The 14,457-nt window shown below is 43.1% G+C and overlaps 1 protein-coding gene across 7 annotated transcripts in view; it reads right to left on the reverse strand.

Annotated features, from left to right (window-relative positions):
- HECW2 (HECT, C2 and WW domain containing E3 ubiquitin protein ligase 2) overlaps positions 1 to 14,457 on the reverse strand; it is a 263,367-nt gene that overhangs the window by 43,012 nt on the left and 205,898 nt on the right. For all 7 annotated transcript variants that reach the window (XM_075934227.2, XM_006117907.5, XM_089779881.1 and 4 more), the window contains 2 exons: positions 10,587 to 10,670; positions 6,981 to 7,090 (listed from right to left, as the gene is read on the reverse strand). In XM_075934227.2, the coding sequence (XP_075790342.2) occupies positions 6,981 to 7,090; positions 10,587 to 10,670 (194 nt within the window). The remainder of the gene's footprint in view (positions 1 to 6,980; positions 7,091 to 10,586; positions 10,671 to 14,457) is intronic.

A 14,457-nucleotide genomic window follows, 5' to 3' on the forward strand; every position in this document is an offset into this window, starting at 1 on the left:
CAATGAATGGCTAATCGGGGGTGATAAGTGGGGAAGCTATCTTTATAATGGTTAAGGTAATTAGCATCTTTATTAAGGCCCATTCGTAAAGTGTCAAATTTAAGCATGAAAGAAAGTTCTGAAGTTTCCCTGTATAATCTGGTGTTAAAGTCTCTTAGAAGTAAAATGCATGTAGTAAGGTCGTTAAGACTATGTCCAGGTAGGCTGAAATGAAAAGCAACTAGTTTTTCCTTTTGAAGATGTCTGATATCTGATTTGTGGGCATTAATTCTTTGGCGAAGTGTCTGAGAAGTCTGTCCAATATACATAGCAGAAGGACACTGTTGGCACATGATGGCATAAATTATATTTCTGGATGAATAGGAATATGTGTTCTTGATCATATAACTGACACAGTTAGGTCCATTGATGGTGTCACCAGAGTAAATATGTGGACAAAGTTGGCAATGGGTGTTTGTTGCAAGGGAAAGTTCCAGAGTTGGTATTAATGTGGTATATCCTGTGGTTGTTGGTAAGAATCTTCCTGAGGTTAGGTGGTTATCTATAGTAGACTATGGGTCTGTCCCCCAGAGCCTCTCAGAGTGTAGTATCCTGTTCCAGTATAGGTTGTAGGTTATTGATAATACGTTGGAGGGGTTTAAGTTGGGGGCTATATGTGATGACAAGTGGTGTTCTATTGTTGGTTTTCTTGGGCCTATCTTGAAGTAGATGGTTTCTGGGTATTCGTCTGGCTCTTGCAATTTGTTTTTTTTATTTCCCCTAGTGGGTAATTGAGATTTACAAATGTTTGGTAGAGATCTTGAAGTTTCTGATCTCTGTCAGTGGGATTAGAGTAGATGTGGTTGTACTGAAGAACTTGATTATAGACGATAGATCGTATGGTGTGTCCTGGATGGAAGCTGGAGGCATGTAGGTAAGTGTAGCAGTCAGTGGGTTTTCTGTAGAGAGTGGTATTTAATTTTCCATTAGTGATTTGTACTGTGGTGTCCAGGAAATGGATCTCTCGTGTTGAATGGTCCAGGCTGAGATTGATGGTGGGGTGTAGGTTGTTAAAAGTCTCTGTGGAATGCGTCCAGTGTTTCTTGGCCATGGGTCCAGATCATAAAGATGTCATCGATGTAGCATAAGTAAAGGAGGGGTAAAAGAGGACGGGATCTGAGGAAACGTTGTTCTAAGTCAGCCATAAAGATGTACACGGCTACCTCTCTATTACTATTCACTCACCATCAGTGAGTAATTTAATGTGTACTTGCAATTGCATACATCAATGTGGATGCAAATGTACATTCTATGCATCTTCAAATAAGCCTCTACTTTTTAAACATTTGGCTTTAAAGCTACTTATAAGTAAAATATCTGCCAGTTCAGGATATCACTTTTCTTTTCTCTCCCTATATGAGGCTAACCCAGCACAGAGGATTTCATTACTGTGGTGGCAACGTGCCTAGCCTTCAGTTAAGGGAGGAGGGAAGAGGAGGAACAGGCAGTTTACTCCAATTCTAAATGGGAGGGAGCCATACTCACTGGACTGGGAGAAGGCAGGGAGAAGGTAGGCTGGGAGAAGGAAGCATGATGTGGATGGAGTGAAGTACAATTATGAATTCACCAAAGAATGTGACAAGCTCATACTTCCATCTACATTGTGGTAATAGCCCCCAAATGAACCTTTTGATCACAGATATATCATCTACTATATATATATCTGAGAAAGTTTGTCTGCCTCGGTGTTTGTCTGTCTGTTCAAGAATTCCTCCTAAATAGTAAGAGCTACGATTACCAAATTCAGCATCCAGCTTCCTCTTATCATAACTTAAAGCAACGTAAGGGTTTGGTTGTGCCAGGAAAATGGGATGTGAATGGAATGAGATTGCTTCTTATAGAACCATACAGAAAAGAGAGAGAATCACCAGGCAGGTAACAGGGGATGGCTGGTAGTGCAGCCTCTCCCCCCAGCCAGGACTGCCCGAGCCTCAAGCCTCCCACCCCAGGTGCCCTTTAGGGAAAGCAAGGTAGGTTCTCGACCCCAATTCATATGGGGACATTGCTGGCTGTTCTTCTTCACCAGCGAGTGAGGGGAAGGTGCATAATTTGCTGCATTCTTCACTTTGCCTGGGAGCACGGGGCAGACGAGCTGCACACTTTGCTCTCGCTCCCTGACAGAGATAGGAAGGGGAAGAGCAAGTAGTCCTGGCCCAAATCCCAGGGGGGAGCTTTGCTCCCCCCCAACTCTTCCCACCCATTCCCCAACACACACAACCAATCTCCTTCCCAGAGCTCCTCCTCACCCCCCGAACTGTGGCTCCTTCACCCATGATACCATCAGCCCGCTGCCCTGAGCCCCTCCTTAAGCATCCAAACAAATGTGCTAGTGGAAAATAAAACTGGTAACAAACTGCTTCACAATTCAAAAATTACCATTAAATTATTCTCTCAGCAAATGACAAACTCACTGGAAATCACATGCAATTGCCAAGAATTCTTGGGCAATTATAGCAATTACTTCCACCTTGTGAACTGAAAGTTTTCGGAGAGGGTATATGGGTAACTATGCTGGAGTCTCAAAAAGATTCTATTCTCCAAAAAAGATACCGAAAGTAGTTTCATGATTATTTGTGTCCTTTAAGAGGAAGAGCACAGCAGCTAAAAAGATCTGTAATCAAGTTTACTGATCAAAACACTGACTTAATACATATTCTAACTGTGTCCTCTGCATTCCGAAATCTTTTGACACCACAGCCATGAATGTCCCCATACGAATCCGGGATTGTGGAGCTCCCCTGCTCTCCTTAAAGGGCACCACAGGGTGGAAGGCATGGGGCTGGAGTGGTCCCAGCTGGTGGGGGAGGGGCAGTGGCCCAAGAGGGAGGGTTCACTACCCGCCAGCCCCTTTCACCTGCCCGGTGATTCTGTCTCTTTAGGATGCATGGAGTCCTATAAAACTTAAAAATCACATTCACAACAAAGCCAGTAAGTGCAGCCTGATTAGTGTCACTGTAAGACATTCAAAAGGAATTAAAAAAGAAAGATAATCCCCATGCTGTACAGAGCATCCAGTCTGGCAACACAAGGCACATAGAGCCCCAGTAGAAATTATGGCCTGTTCCAAAGATTTCTCCTTAAGAAGCGATAGGGCTCTAGTCACAAAAACAAACTACTGATAGGCCCATTACATGTGTTTTTGATTTATCTTTTAGTGTTTGCTTGAAGAGGGATTGCAATTATAAGAAAAAATGAAACTAAAATCTTCACATTTCAATATTTAGGCCTCAATTCAGCCAAGCAATTAAGCATATGTTTAGTGTCTTTATGGAAAGGGATGACAATTACTATATTTTTCACCTTGAACATGTGATTTACATACATGTGTGAATCAGGTCCCTTACCACTCACCACTAAACAGGATGCACTTCAGAAAATGAGCTCTGTTAGGACAGAGCTTCCTTTGACCATAAAAATCCTGCCAAGTTTGGAGCAGCAATATGGTGCATGTATATGGATGTTCATTTTTTCCTTCTTTTCAACAAATAACAAAAACTTGTTTCTTCACAAACAGTACTACTGGTTGAACCTCTCTAGTCTGGCATCCCAGGGAATTTGCCAAACCACAGAAGATCAATATTGTCTAGAAACATTACCAATACTTCCACAGCTTACTAGGGTCTTGGAAAATATTTAGGGGTAAATTAGAGCTAAATAACAGCACAGAACACAGAGCCAAGATTGGCGGTTGTACAGAAACTTTATGGGACTGTGGGAAAGTTAACTACACCCATGATAAGTGGATACCTGGCAAACTAAAATCATGCCGGACCACAAATGTTGCCAGACCATAGTGCTCAACTAGTGAAGTTCAACGTAAAGTTATCAAAATGGTCATGAAAAACTCAGCACTAGCTTCTGCCTTGCCCTACAGGAGTGCATGAAATGGAGTAGAGTGGGAAAGGGATGTAGTGCAGGACTTGTCCTTGCACCTTCTGGGGAAGAAAGAAACATGGCTTAGTCACTAGCTGAAGGCCAAACCCAGCTACCAGCACGACGCTGCCTTCTCGCCACTTCCCGCATGGCTGAGGGCTGAAGCGGCAGCAGCCTGTCTCCGATCCTCACGTCAGCATGCCCCATGTGCAGAGACTTGAGCCAGGGTATTGGTGCTATTTTAGTACTGTGGTCCCAGCCACAGTAGCTGCCATGCAGCCGTGGACCCTGCTGCTCCTAGGGGCGAAGCAACATGGCAGGCAGCTGCCCCTGGTATGCCATGGCTAGAGCTGGGGCCACAGTGCTATTTTTAGTACCACAGACCAGGGTCCAGCTCTGGTAGACACCATGTGGGCCATATGGTGGCTTGCCCAGCTGCTCCTGGGCAGGGCAGCCACTCATCATACTGCTGAGCCCCACCCCAAGAAGCAGCTGGGCCCATGGCTGCACAGCTCTTCTGAGTAGGTAAGTGCCACTGAAATTCTTGGTGCATGCCCACACAGGTTCTCACCTTACAGGGAACCTGGTCCCCATTGGGTCCAACAGAACCTAGTCTTTTGAATTTCAGGACAAACACATGCGACTCCAGCCTTGTGAATATGTGGTGTGGATGATTAGTTCTGTTGGGAGTGAGTGCAAGACTACAAAAACACAACTTTCTGATAATCCCTTTTTATCAGCTTGAATTTTCCAGGATTGGTCTTGTCTCAGCCAGTATATTTTCTTTTTTACTTATCTACAGTACTCCTTCCCGATAAAAATAATACCAGCTATATTTGAAAACATCAAACTGCTGTAAGTGGACCTCAAAAGGAGAAAATGGGCTTTGTAACATTTGAAATAATTTAGTCTGAATTCATGGAATTATTAATCACCACAGGAAGTCCCCAATTTATGAATGGGCTGTGTTTCAGAATTTTGTTTTTAAGTCAGTTTGGAACACAGAATACATTTTTCCCATAGAAACAATGTTATAAATGATGGTTAGATTCCCAGGCTAGTACCAAAAAGTCTATTTAATCCATAATGTAGCTGAAATACTGTATATTTGCAATGAAAAAAGTAGAAAATAATACTGTTGCAATATATGGAATTAAACACAACAGAAAAAACAATTGACGAAGAAATAGTTTCTTATTTAACAAATAATGCTGGCTTGATGAAATACAGGTTTAATTAGAGGATGATGAGGAGGTAGGTGGAGATTCTGAAAAGAACATATGGGCATTCCCCAGCCACAGAGCCAGATTAACTCTTCTGGGTGTGCAGGACTATTAGATTTTTGGGTGTCTCCTTGTCTCCAGGGTGGGGTCAAAATGAGGGATTCAGAGTGCAGCAGGGGGCTATAGGTTGAGGCAGGGGGTTGGGTGGGCTCTGGGTGGCTCTGGGGATGAGACATTTGGTGTATAGGAGAGGGCTCCAGGCTGGGAACATGTGATTTGGAGTATGAGAGAGACTCAGGGCAGCAGGTAAGGGCAGGGTGGGGTGGGGTTGGGGTATGAGCTGGAGTTATGTGGAAGGGGAATTAGGGCAGAAGGTGACCTCAGGCTTTCACCAATTTTTTAGTCACATCCCAGTTTTCATCTGCATGACTGGAGTAGCTTCTGTGATTAGTGATTCTATGTTATGAAATGCTGCTTATAGTCTTTGCATAGTTTAGAGGTTTTGAAAGTTGTAATTAATTCTTGTATTGTAAAGTGATTTTGCTTGATCTGAGGGTCAGTTTAACCTTTAAATTAGATGTTTATCTCTACATAGGAGGTTTTCATAGTCCTGTTTTTTCGTATGTATCTTTGTATACAATAACAGTATCAGGCTCAACTGTAAGCTACCTCTTCATCCAGTTTCAGATTTGCCTTTAAAGGCTTTTTATTATAATACATTTTTAATTCTAGTTGTTTAATAAACTTTATATCTAATCCGGCAATCGTCCTGTGTTCATATTCATAATAATGCACCAGTTATTAGAGGAATTTAATAATGGGAACATGTTAACAGATGAAATTTTAAGACTTTGAAATAAGGCTATAGGGCCATAGTAAATAACACCCCCAAACCATTATTATACAATATTTATTGTGAAGTATATACAATTAACATTTTGTATAACCAATAGCCTTTAGTGAATTAATTTATTGTGTGTTACTGTGTTTTAAAAGAGCCCCTTTATAAAAATGAAGCAAAGATATGAAAGTGGTGCAAGTAAGAGAGGCGAAAGCAACAGAGTGAAGCAGCAGTTAAGAGTTTAAAGCCAATAACATCATTTCTCATATATAAGATGCCTCAGCCATTTGACAGTGACCATACTGACAATGACTAATCTTGTAGCTCCTTAAAGACTTACAAAACATGTAGATGGTATCATGAGCTTTTGTGGACACAACCCACTTGATTCATCTGAAGTGGGTTGTGTCCACGAAAGCTCATGATACCATCTACATGTTTTGTTAGTCTTTAAGGTGTTGCAAGACTATTAGTTGCTTTTTAAATTTTTGTAGTTACAGGTTAACTCAGCTACCCCTCTGAAGCCTTTGAACATACTGACAGTGACACTTCCAGTTCTGATGATGAAAAATTTGTTTTCACAAATGACATTTCAATGCCACTGCTTCAAAATGAGGGGGTCATTAGTCAAGACACAGAAATGCCAATAGTAGCAATAGATGCAGAACCTACGCTCAATTTAGAGACTGTGCAGGCAGAAAATGAGGACCTCGGAGATGCTGTGCAGAAAGAGCAAGAACTTACGACTGGCACAGGACACAGTGTAAGGATGGGACAAGAGCATTTGAATGGGCTCGCAATACTTATGCAAACAGTGATGTTACATGTAAACTATATTTTTCTTCAATTACAAATGAGTTGGCACACAACAAAGCCAGAAAAGCATTCCTTTAAAATGAAGAGTTTTGCTTGCAGTGGAAACTCACAAAGGTAAGGATTTGGTCCACGATAAGTATCTAGAATTAATCCCTAAAGATCCCACGGTAAACATCAACACTACTTACCTGGAGAGTTCTGAGGTGAGGATACTGGAGAGCTTCTTGGGGACTGACAATAACTGGGATGAAGTAAGGCATGTGGCGGGACATAGGACATTATTTCTTCTTCAAACAAACTGATAAAGGAGCAAACAAGAGAAGTGAGAAGATGTTTATCTGAACCACGGATATGTTCTACTTTCTAGCAATAGATGTGACCTTCAAATCCAGCTGATTTTTTTGAAAATCACTTACCTATTTCCCATGCACGTGTTCAGAATGCAAATAAAGCAAAGGTTTGTTGCCTTTCTTTCAATGTTATCTTTGAATATCGCAAATGACTGGAAAATCACAGTTCCTAGTTTTCTGTATGACATTGCAACCAGGCCCACCAATAGGGGGTAGGGCAAAGGAGCAATTGGCCTGGAGCCTGGCAATTCAAAAGGACCCAAGGCTCTCAGCTGTCACAACCACAGGAGTAGTGGTGTCTGGGCCCTTTAAATCGCCTGTAGAGCGCCACTCAGTGCATTCTGGTTCACTCTGAGGGCTGAGAGGGGGGCAGTGTGCTTGAGGCAGCATTGAGTGCTGGCTGCCCCCAAGCCTGCCCCTTCTACCCAAGGCCCCACCTCTTCCAGGAGCACAGAGCTAGCCCCACCACGATCTTGCCCAATGGCCTGGCAAGTCTGTCAACCCCCCACCAGATGATGACTTTTTTTTCCCAAAATTAAGATCCATGTATTTAATGAACCCTTTGTAAGTGGCATTGTTTTATACTTTTGCTTATACATTTTCCCTGCCAAAACACCATTAATATTCATGGCACTTGCCTGTACAAAGATTTGTAATACTGTACATAGGAACAGAGCCAAATACTCTGAACTTTTGGTGTAATCAATCAATCTTACTGAACTGAACAGTACACGCTTTAGCTTAATTCTTCCTTAACATGTCACCCATAGAGAAGAATGTATCACATAGTTTTCACCAGATTAGGCTTCAGTATGCTTTACCTATTTTTCTGTGATTTTAAAATGTTTTCTGGGAAGTACAGTGTAACTTTCACAGCCTGAAACATCAAAATAATACATCATTTAGATATCATTTAATAATTCATAGTAGAGCTGTCAAAAGATTGTTAATCATGAGATAAAAACAGTCATAATTAATCACACTTTTAAGCACACCATTAAACAATAATAAAATACAGGCAGTCCCCGGGTTATGTACAAGATAGGGACTGTAGGTTTGTTCTTAAGTTGAATCAACAGCGGCTGAATCTGGATGCCAGTTCTGACTTACATACAGATTCAACTTAAGAACCCCAGGCATCCCCAAGTCAGCTGCTGCTGAAACTGATCAGCGGCTGATTCCAGTAAGCCCGGGGCAGGGGCTTCCTATAGTCAGCCACTGGTCAGTTTCAGCAGCGGCTGACTTGGGGAAGCCTGGGGCAGAGCAGCTGGGGTGCTGCTGGGTTGCTCCAGTAGCGCCGCCGCTCCTCGGCGCTAATGGACCAACCCAGCAGCATCCAAGCTGCTCTGCCCCAGGCGTCCTGATTCAGCCGCTGCTGAAACTGACCAGCAGTGGCTAAATCAGGACGCCTGGGGCAGAGCAGCTGGGGTGCTGCCGGGTTGGTCCAGTAGCGCCCAGAACAGCGCTACGGGACCAACCGGCAGTGCCCCAGCTGCTGTACCACAGGCGTCCGGAGCAAAGCCGCGGAGCACGGGGGCAGCGGGACAGCCCAGATGCGCCGTGGCTGTCCTGCTGCGCTCGGGCTCCGCGGCTTTGCTCTGCTTTGCTCCCCCTCTCCCTGGTCTGCAGACCAGGGGGACGGGGAGCAAAGCGGCGGAACACGCGGGCAGCGGACAGCCCAGACACGTCTGGGCTGTCCGCTGCCCACGTGCTCCGCCGCTTTGCTTCCTCTCCCTGGTCTGCTGGAGACCAGGGAGACGGGCCCCGTTCGTAACTGCGGATCCGACATAAGTCGGATCCGCGTAACTCGGGGACTGCCTGTATCAATTTAACTTCAGCATGTAAGCATGTCCTCTGGAACAGTGGGCAAAATATAAAGAGGCAGATGATTATTCTTTAAGTAAATACCGTTCAATGCTGGCTATAACAATGCCATGTGAATGCCCATTTCAGATGACATTGTAAATAAGAAACAAGCAACATTATCTCCTGTAAATGAAAACAAACTTGTTTGTCTTAGTGACTGGCTGAACAAGAAATAGGACTGGGTGGACATGGAGCCTCCAAAATTTTACGTTGTTTTATTTTTCAGTGCAGTTATGTAAAAAATTTCTTCATTTGCAAGTTGTACTTTCACAATAGCGTTCACTACAAGTCCTTTCATGAGGTGAATTGAAAAATACTTTCTTTTGTCTTCTTTACAGTGCACATATTTCTAAAACATAATATAAAGTAAGCAGTGTATACTTTGTATTCTGTATTGTAACTGAAATAATATATCTGAAAATGTACAAAAACATCCAAAATATTTCTAGTAAATATAATCTGGTATTCTATTATTGTTTAACAGTGTGGTTAAAACTGCGATTAAACATGATTTTTTTATATAGGATTAATTGCTTGAGTTAACTGTCTATGAAATAGGGCTATCAATTCATTGCAATATATGGAATGTTTATAGATCCTTACATTTCACTGATTTTTTTCCCCAAATTGGTAAGAACATAACATCCAAAGTAGATATGTCTAGATATGTCTATAGTGTAGATGTTGGAAGTTATTATTACACACACACACACACACACACACACACACACACACACACACACACTGAATCAACTAATTAAATGACAATTTTTTTTTCAATTGTTAGGCATTATAACACAACATTATCACGTGATTCCCTCATTTCTGAGTGCTATAGTAATCTAACTGGTTAAAATAAAACAGATTTCATTTCAGATCTGTTTGTCGCAGATACGTGCAATAGTTCTTTGTGAATGGTTCCCTTGGAACTGATACTTACTGGTAATATTTTTGCATGCCTTAAAAACAATCTTCAATAAAGAATTTTTTCACATAGAAAAGTTGAACTATCCTTTTCAAATATGGATAACAACAGGAAAAAAACTGTTTCAATCAGGGAATAAATTAAGAACCTTATTTGTGTTTAACTTATCAAGATAAAACTAGAATGGCATAGCATATAGCCTAAAAGTATATGTACAAGCTCCAAGTGCAAATTAACTTCTCCTTGGAACCCCATCTCTGAAACAGAATATTGTGTTATGTCAGGGATTCTCAGACTATTTTAACTCATGCACTTTCATTCCTACATAGAAAGGTGTTTATATTAACCTACAATTTGACTTTTATTGATAGATGGGAGAAGACATCTTTTACCCCCTCCTAACTGCAGAAATAATCACCTTTCCACACCACTATGAAAAATGTGATCTCCCTGCTAATAATTGACATCTGGCATCTCAGCACTAGGAAAGTCAAGAGGCTGAATCCTCTGCTGCAGCTCCCCCAGCTGCAATTCTGAGAAACGAAGGGGAGACATTTAGGTCACTCAGTCAGTACACACAATACATGGAAAGGCACTTGATCAGCTATTCACTGCATATTCCCACACATTCATTATGAAACACTGCTACTTACCTTAGTAACATGACAAGGTCTGCATCGCTGGACAGACGCACCAGTCCAGGTGTTCCCTCTGTCCGGATAAACTGGATCTTCTCCCTGTTTAAGCAAAGAAAGAATTCCACAACATCTTTTGCAAATAAGGCACCAATGTACACCAGGGCAACAAGAAAAAGTACTGGATATAGTACGGCTACCTCTGGTATATGCCTCTGCATTTCAGACACCATTTTTCTACCTGCCATACTATATCCATGTGAACAACAGAATCTTACAAAAAACAAACAATCAATCAAACAAACAAAAAATACCCCGACCAACTCCTAATTTGTGCAGAAGAATGATTCTTCTGTTGCCTTTATCTGTAAGATACTCAGGCTGCTTCAGGTAACACAGCCATTCAACCAATAAAAACCAATCCCTCAAGTTAATGTCAGTTATGGCCTGAATTCAGAGCAGCAGACAGCACCCTGTGGCAGGACACTGCCATTCTGCTTAAAGTAATACCATCCTTTCCTCCACCCCAATTCTAATGGCATGTTGAACATTCATGCTTTTTAAAGTACATTTCAGGCATGATTCTTAACTTACAAATCTTCCAGAAGACCTTCTGCTTTATTTACACTGTCACTGTCTCGCTTGCCCCAATCCCCACACATGCACATGAACATACACACTTGCCTCCCTCCGTCCTGGATTCTATGAATACCCAACACTCTGCCATGCTTGTGATTTTTATGCTGTACGCGGATTAAAACCCCAGATGTACCTGCCTTTGAATGAAAACAATTAATGGGAGGTGGGTAAGCCAAATCGATATATTAGTTAACTGCAACAGAGTCAGAAGAACGAAGCCAGCATCTGAAATTACACCTCTATATACCAGTGAAATCTGCTGCACTCTAAGGTAAGAGTTCGCCACTGGCCTCTTCTTGAGAATGGGTGATTCACCAGGTTATTGATGGGATGTGCTGATTCTGCTCTTCCTCAGCTATCCTAGCTACATGGCCACTTTTGAGTTGTGGTGGCTTCCTATGGGTCTCTAGTGGAAGAGAAGCTATATATGAAAGGAACTGAAGAGCATCAATAAGAGGAAACAAAGTGAGAGATTTCAGTAGGGAGATTGAAAGGTCATCAAGGCAAATACTGAAATCATTCAGGGTATGTCTACACTACAGCGTTATTTCAAAATATCTAATTTTGAAATAGTTATTTCGAAATAGCTTATTTAGAAATAACGTGTCTACACACAAAATGCATTTCGAAATAGCTTTTTGCTATTTCGAAATAGCGCGTCCACACTGAGCGGACGCTGAAATCGCATTTAAAGCCGGCTGGAATCAGGTCCAGCAGGGCATCAGGTCAGGACTTACTGTGTGGGGCTGTTGCCTGAGGCTATCTGAGGCCTGTGCTTAAAGGGACCCCCTGGACAGCCAGTGCTCAGGTTTCCCTGATTGCTTGCCTACCTCGTGAGGGACAGCAAAGCATGTAGTCTCTGTATGCTCTGGTTGCCCTCACTCGGGACACCACAGCACTCTGGTGCTTCTCTTGGACATGTTGCTGCAAGCCTGGCTGCACTTTCTGCAGGCTGCCATCCGGGAGGTCGATTGGGGGGCTGTCAGTATCCAGGAGGCCCTCTGGAAGACCTTCCACCCTAAGGAGCACTAAGAGCCTCCATGGTCTGCCCCACTGGGGGCTTGTGCCTCATTCCTCCCTCACGTCCTTCCACTTAGCCCTTCGTAACACCCCTTTCTGATATAAAATAAAATACACAGTATTTTCATGAACACAAACTCTCTTTATTTAACAAATCTGGGGGAGGGGAGGGAATGAAACTCTGGTGAGACTGAGCAAAGGAGGAGGGAGAGGGGAGAAGAAAGGGTAGAACAGGGGAGGGGTAAACCTGGGAGGAGGGAGTTGGAAGGAGGAAGCAAGGGGAAGAAGAGGGAGGGGAAGTTCAGGGCTCATGGGTCTCGCCGGACCAGCTTGATCGTCATGCAAACCTGCTCCTGGGTTCGCATGTGGCCTTTGGTGGCCAGGCTGGCAGCTCTCCTGCCATAGACGGCCGCGTTCCTCTGTCTAGTGCAGAGATTATGGATGGTGGGGGCATCCCCCCCAAACCTGAATAACGTCCATGATCTCCACCCTGGACCAGGAAGGTTCCCGCCTTCTCCAGGCCGTGGCAGGCTGCTGGGAGCTGGCAGACTGCTCCCGGGGAGCGGTGGAGGGCTGGCTGCCAGTGAGTTGCTGACTCTTGTTTTGGGGCCACTGGGTCAGGGGCAGTGACTGCTGGCTCTGGGCTGGCAGGCTTGGAGCTGGCACAGGCACTGTGGCCAGAGTCTACTGCTTTAAGGGCTCTGGGGAGAGGGGAGGGAGAGGAGTGATCTTGGTTGAGGCCAGAGTGGCCACCAGGGCACCCTGGGAAGGCTGGAGGCCTCCTATTTCTAAATAAGTATCTACATAGCACTTATTTTGAAATAGCAATTTCGAAATTGGTGTTATTCCTTGTGGAATGAGATTTACCAATTTCGAAATAAGCGCTCTGTTATTTCGATTTAATTTCAAAATAACGGAATGACTGTGCAGATGCTAGGATAGTTATTTTGAAATAACGGTTGTTATTGCGAAATCACTTTGCTGTGTAGACATACCCTCAGAATCAGGGATGAGGCCTATCAAAGAGGACACCTGAGGCAGGATGGAAGATGACAGCAGCTTGAACAGAAGTAAACAGTTGGCTAGGTGGACCTCAAAAGAGGGGAAGCTGTCAGAAGGAGAAGAGGAAATCTGATTCTGCAAATCTGACTGAGGATGGCCACAGAAAGTCACAGAGAGATAAATAAATTTAAGTTAACACAAAGGAAATAGAGGGAGACAGACAAAGGGGCTAAAAATGGCAGCAAGAGAGACACCGCTGTTGAGACAGAGAGCACATCTACACAGCAGGGATAAAGCCGAAATAAACTATGCAACTTCAGCTATGTCAATTGCGTAGCTCAAGTCAAAAAAGCTTATTCCAGCTTTTGCTGCTATCTACACAGCAGGAAGTCTGAGTTAGAGCATTCTTCCTTCAACTTCCCTTACTCCTTGTAAAATTAGGGTTACGGGAGTTGGAGTAAGAAGTTCTCCAGCTTACCATTATTTTGACATTATCTTGAAATAACTGCTTGTAGTGTAGATGCGGACTATGTTATTTTGGAATAATGTCAGTTATTCTGAAATAACACTGCTGTGTAGAAGTACCCAGAGAGGAAAAAGAAAAAAGAAAAAAAAAGGATGGGAACAAAGCTATGTGTATTAAATATGGAATGCCAGAAAAGGAGAAGGGATTGAGGATTGGAAAACAAGATGGGAAGTTGTATAATGTCTGGGGGTGACAAGCTTCAGGGCAGAGAAGAAAGAAAAGCAAACACATGTTGAAGCATAAGATTTATGAGGGCAGGGAGGACAGGTGAGAGGAATTACTGAGAAAGTGTTAGCACAGAGAAGGAAGTGGTATTCACATGACCGCAAATGGGAAGAAAGAGAAGAAGTTGATAAAGGGATGTGGTGAGGCAATGAGAGAGGAAGATGAGAGCACTGGAGAGCCGAAGAAGAGGAAACAAGATGAAGTCACAGCAGCAGCACTAGAAATCAACTCAGAAATGCATAGTAAAAAAGATGGCCCTTGTGGGAACAAGAACTTTGTCACTAACTTCAACGGGGCTCGGATTTCAGAGAGAGCGGGAGTGAGAGCATGTGTGTGTATTTCCAAAAATATGTAATACAACAAAACAACTGCTATATCTTCAGCAAGAAAGAAACAAACAAAAATCCCTCCAGGAGCTATCACTTCCTCAGAAAAACAACCGTACAAACTTTCCAGCTGTGAGCCAGCACATTTCAG

Source organism: Pelodiscus sinensis, chromosome 7 (assembly GCF_052426305.1).
Source record: "Pelodiscus sinensis isolate ZL-2025 chromosome 7, ASM5242630v1, whole genome shotgun sequence".
Classification (NCBI taxonomy): Eukaryota; Metazoa; Chordata; order Testudines; family Trionychidae; genus Pelodiscus; species Pelodiscus sinensis.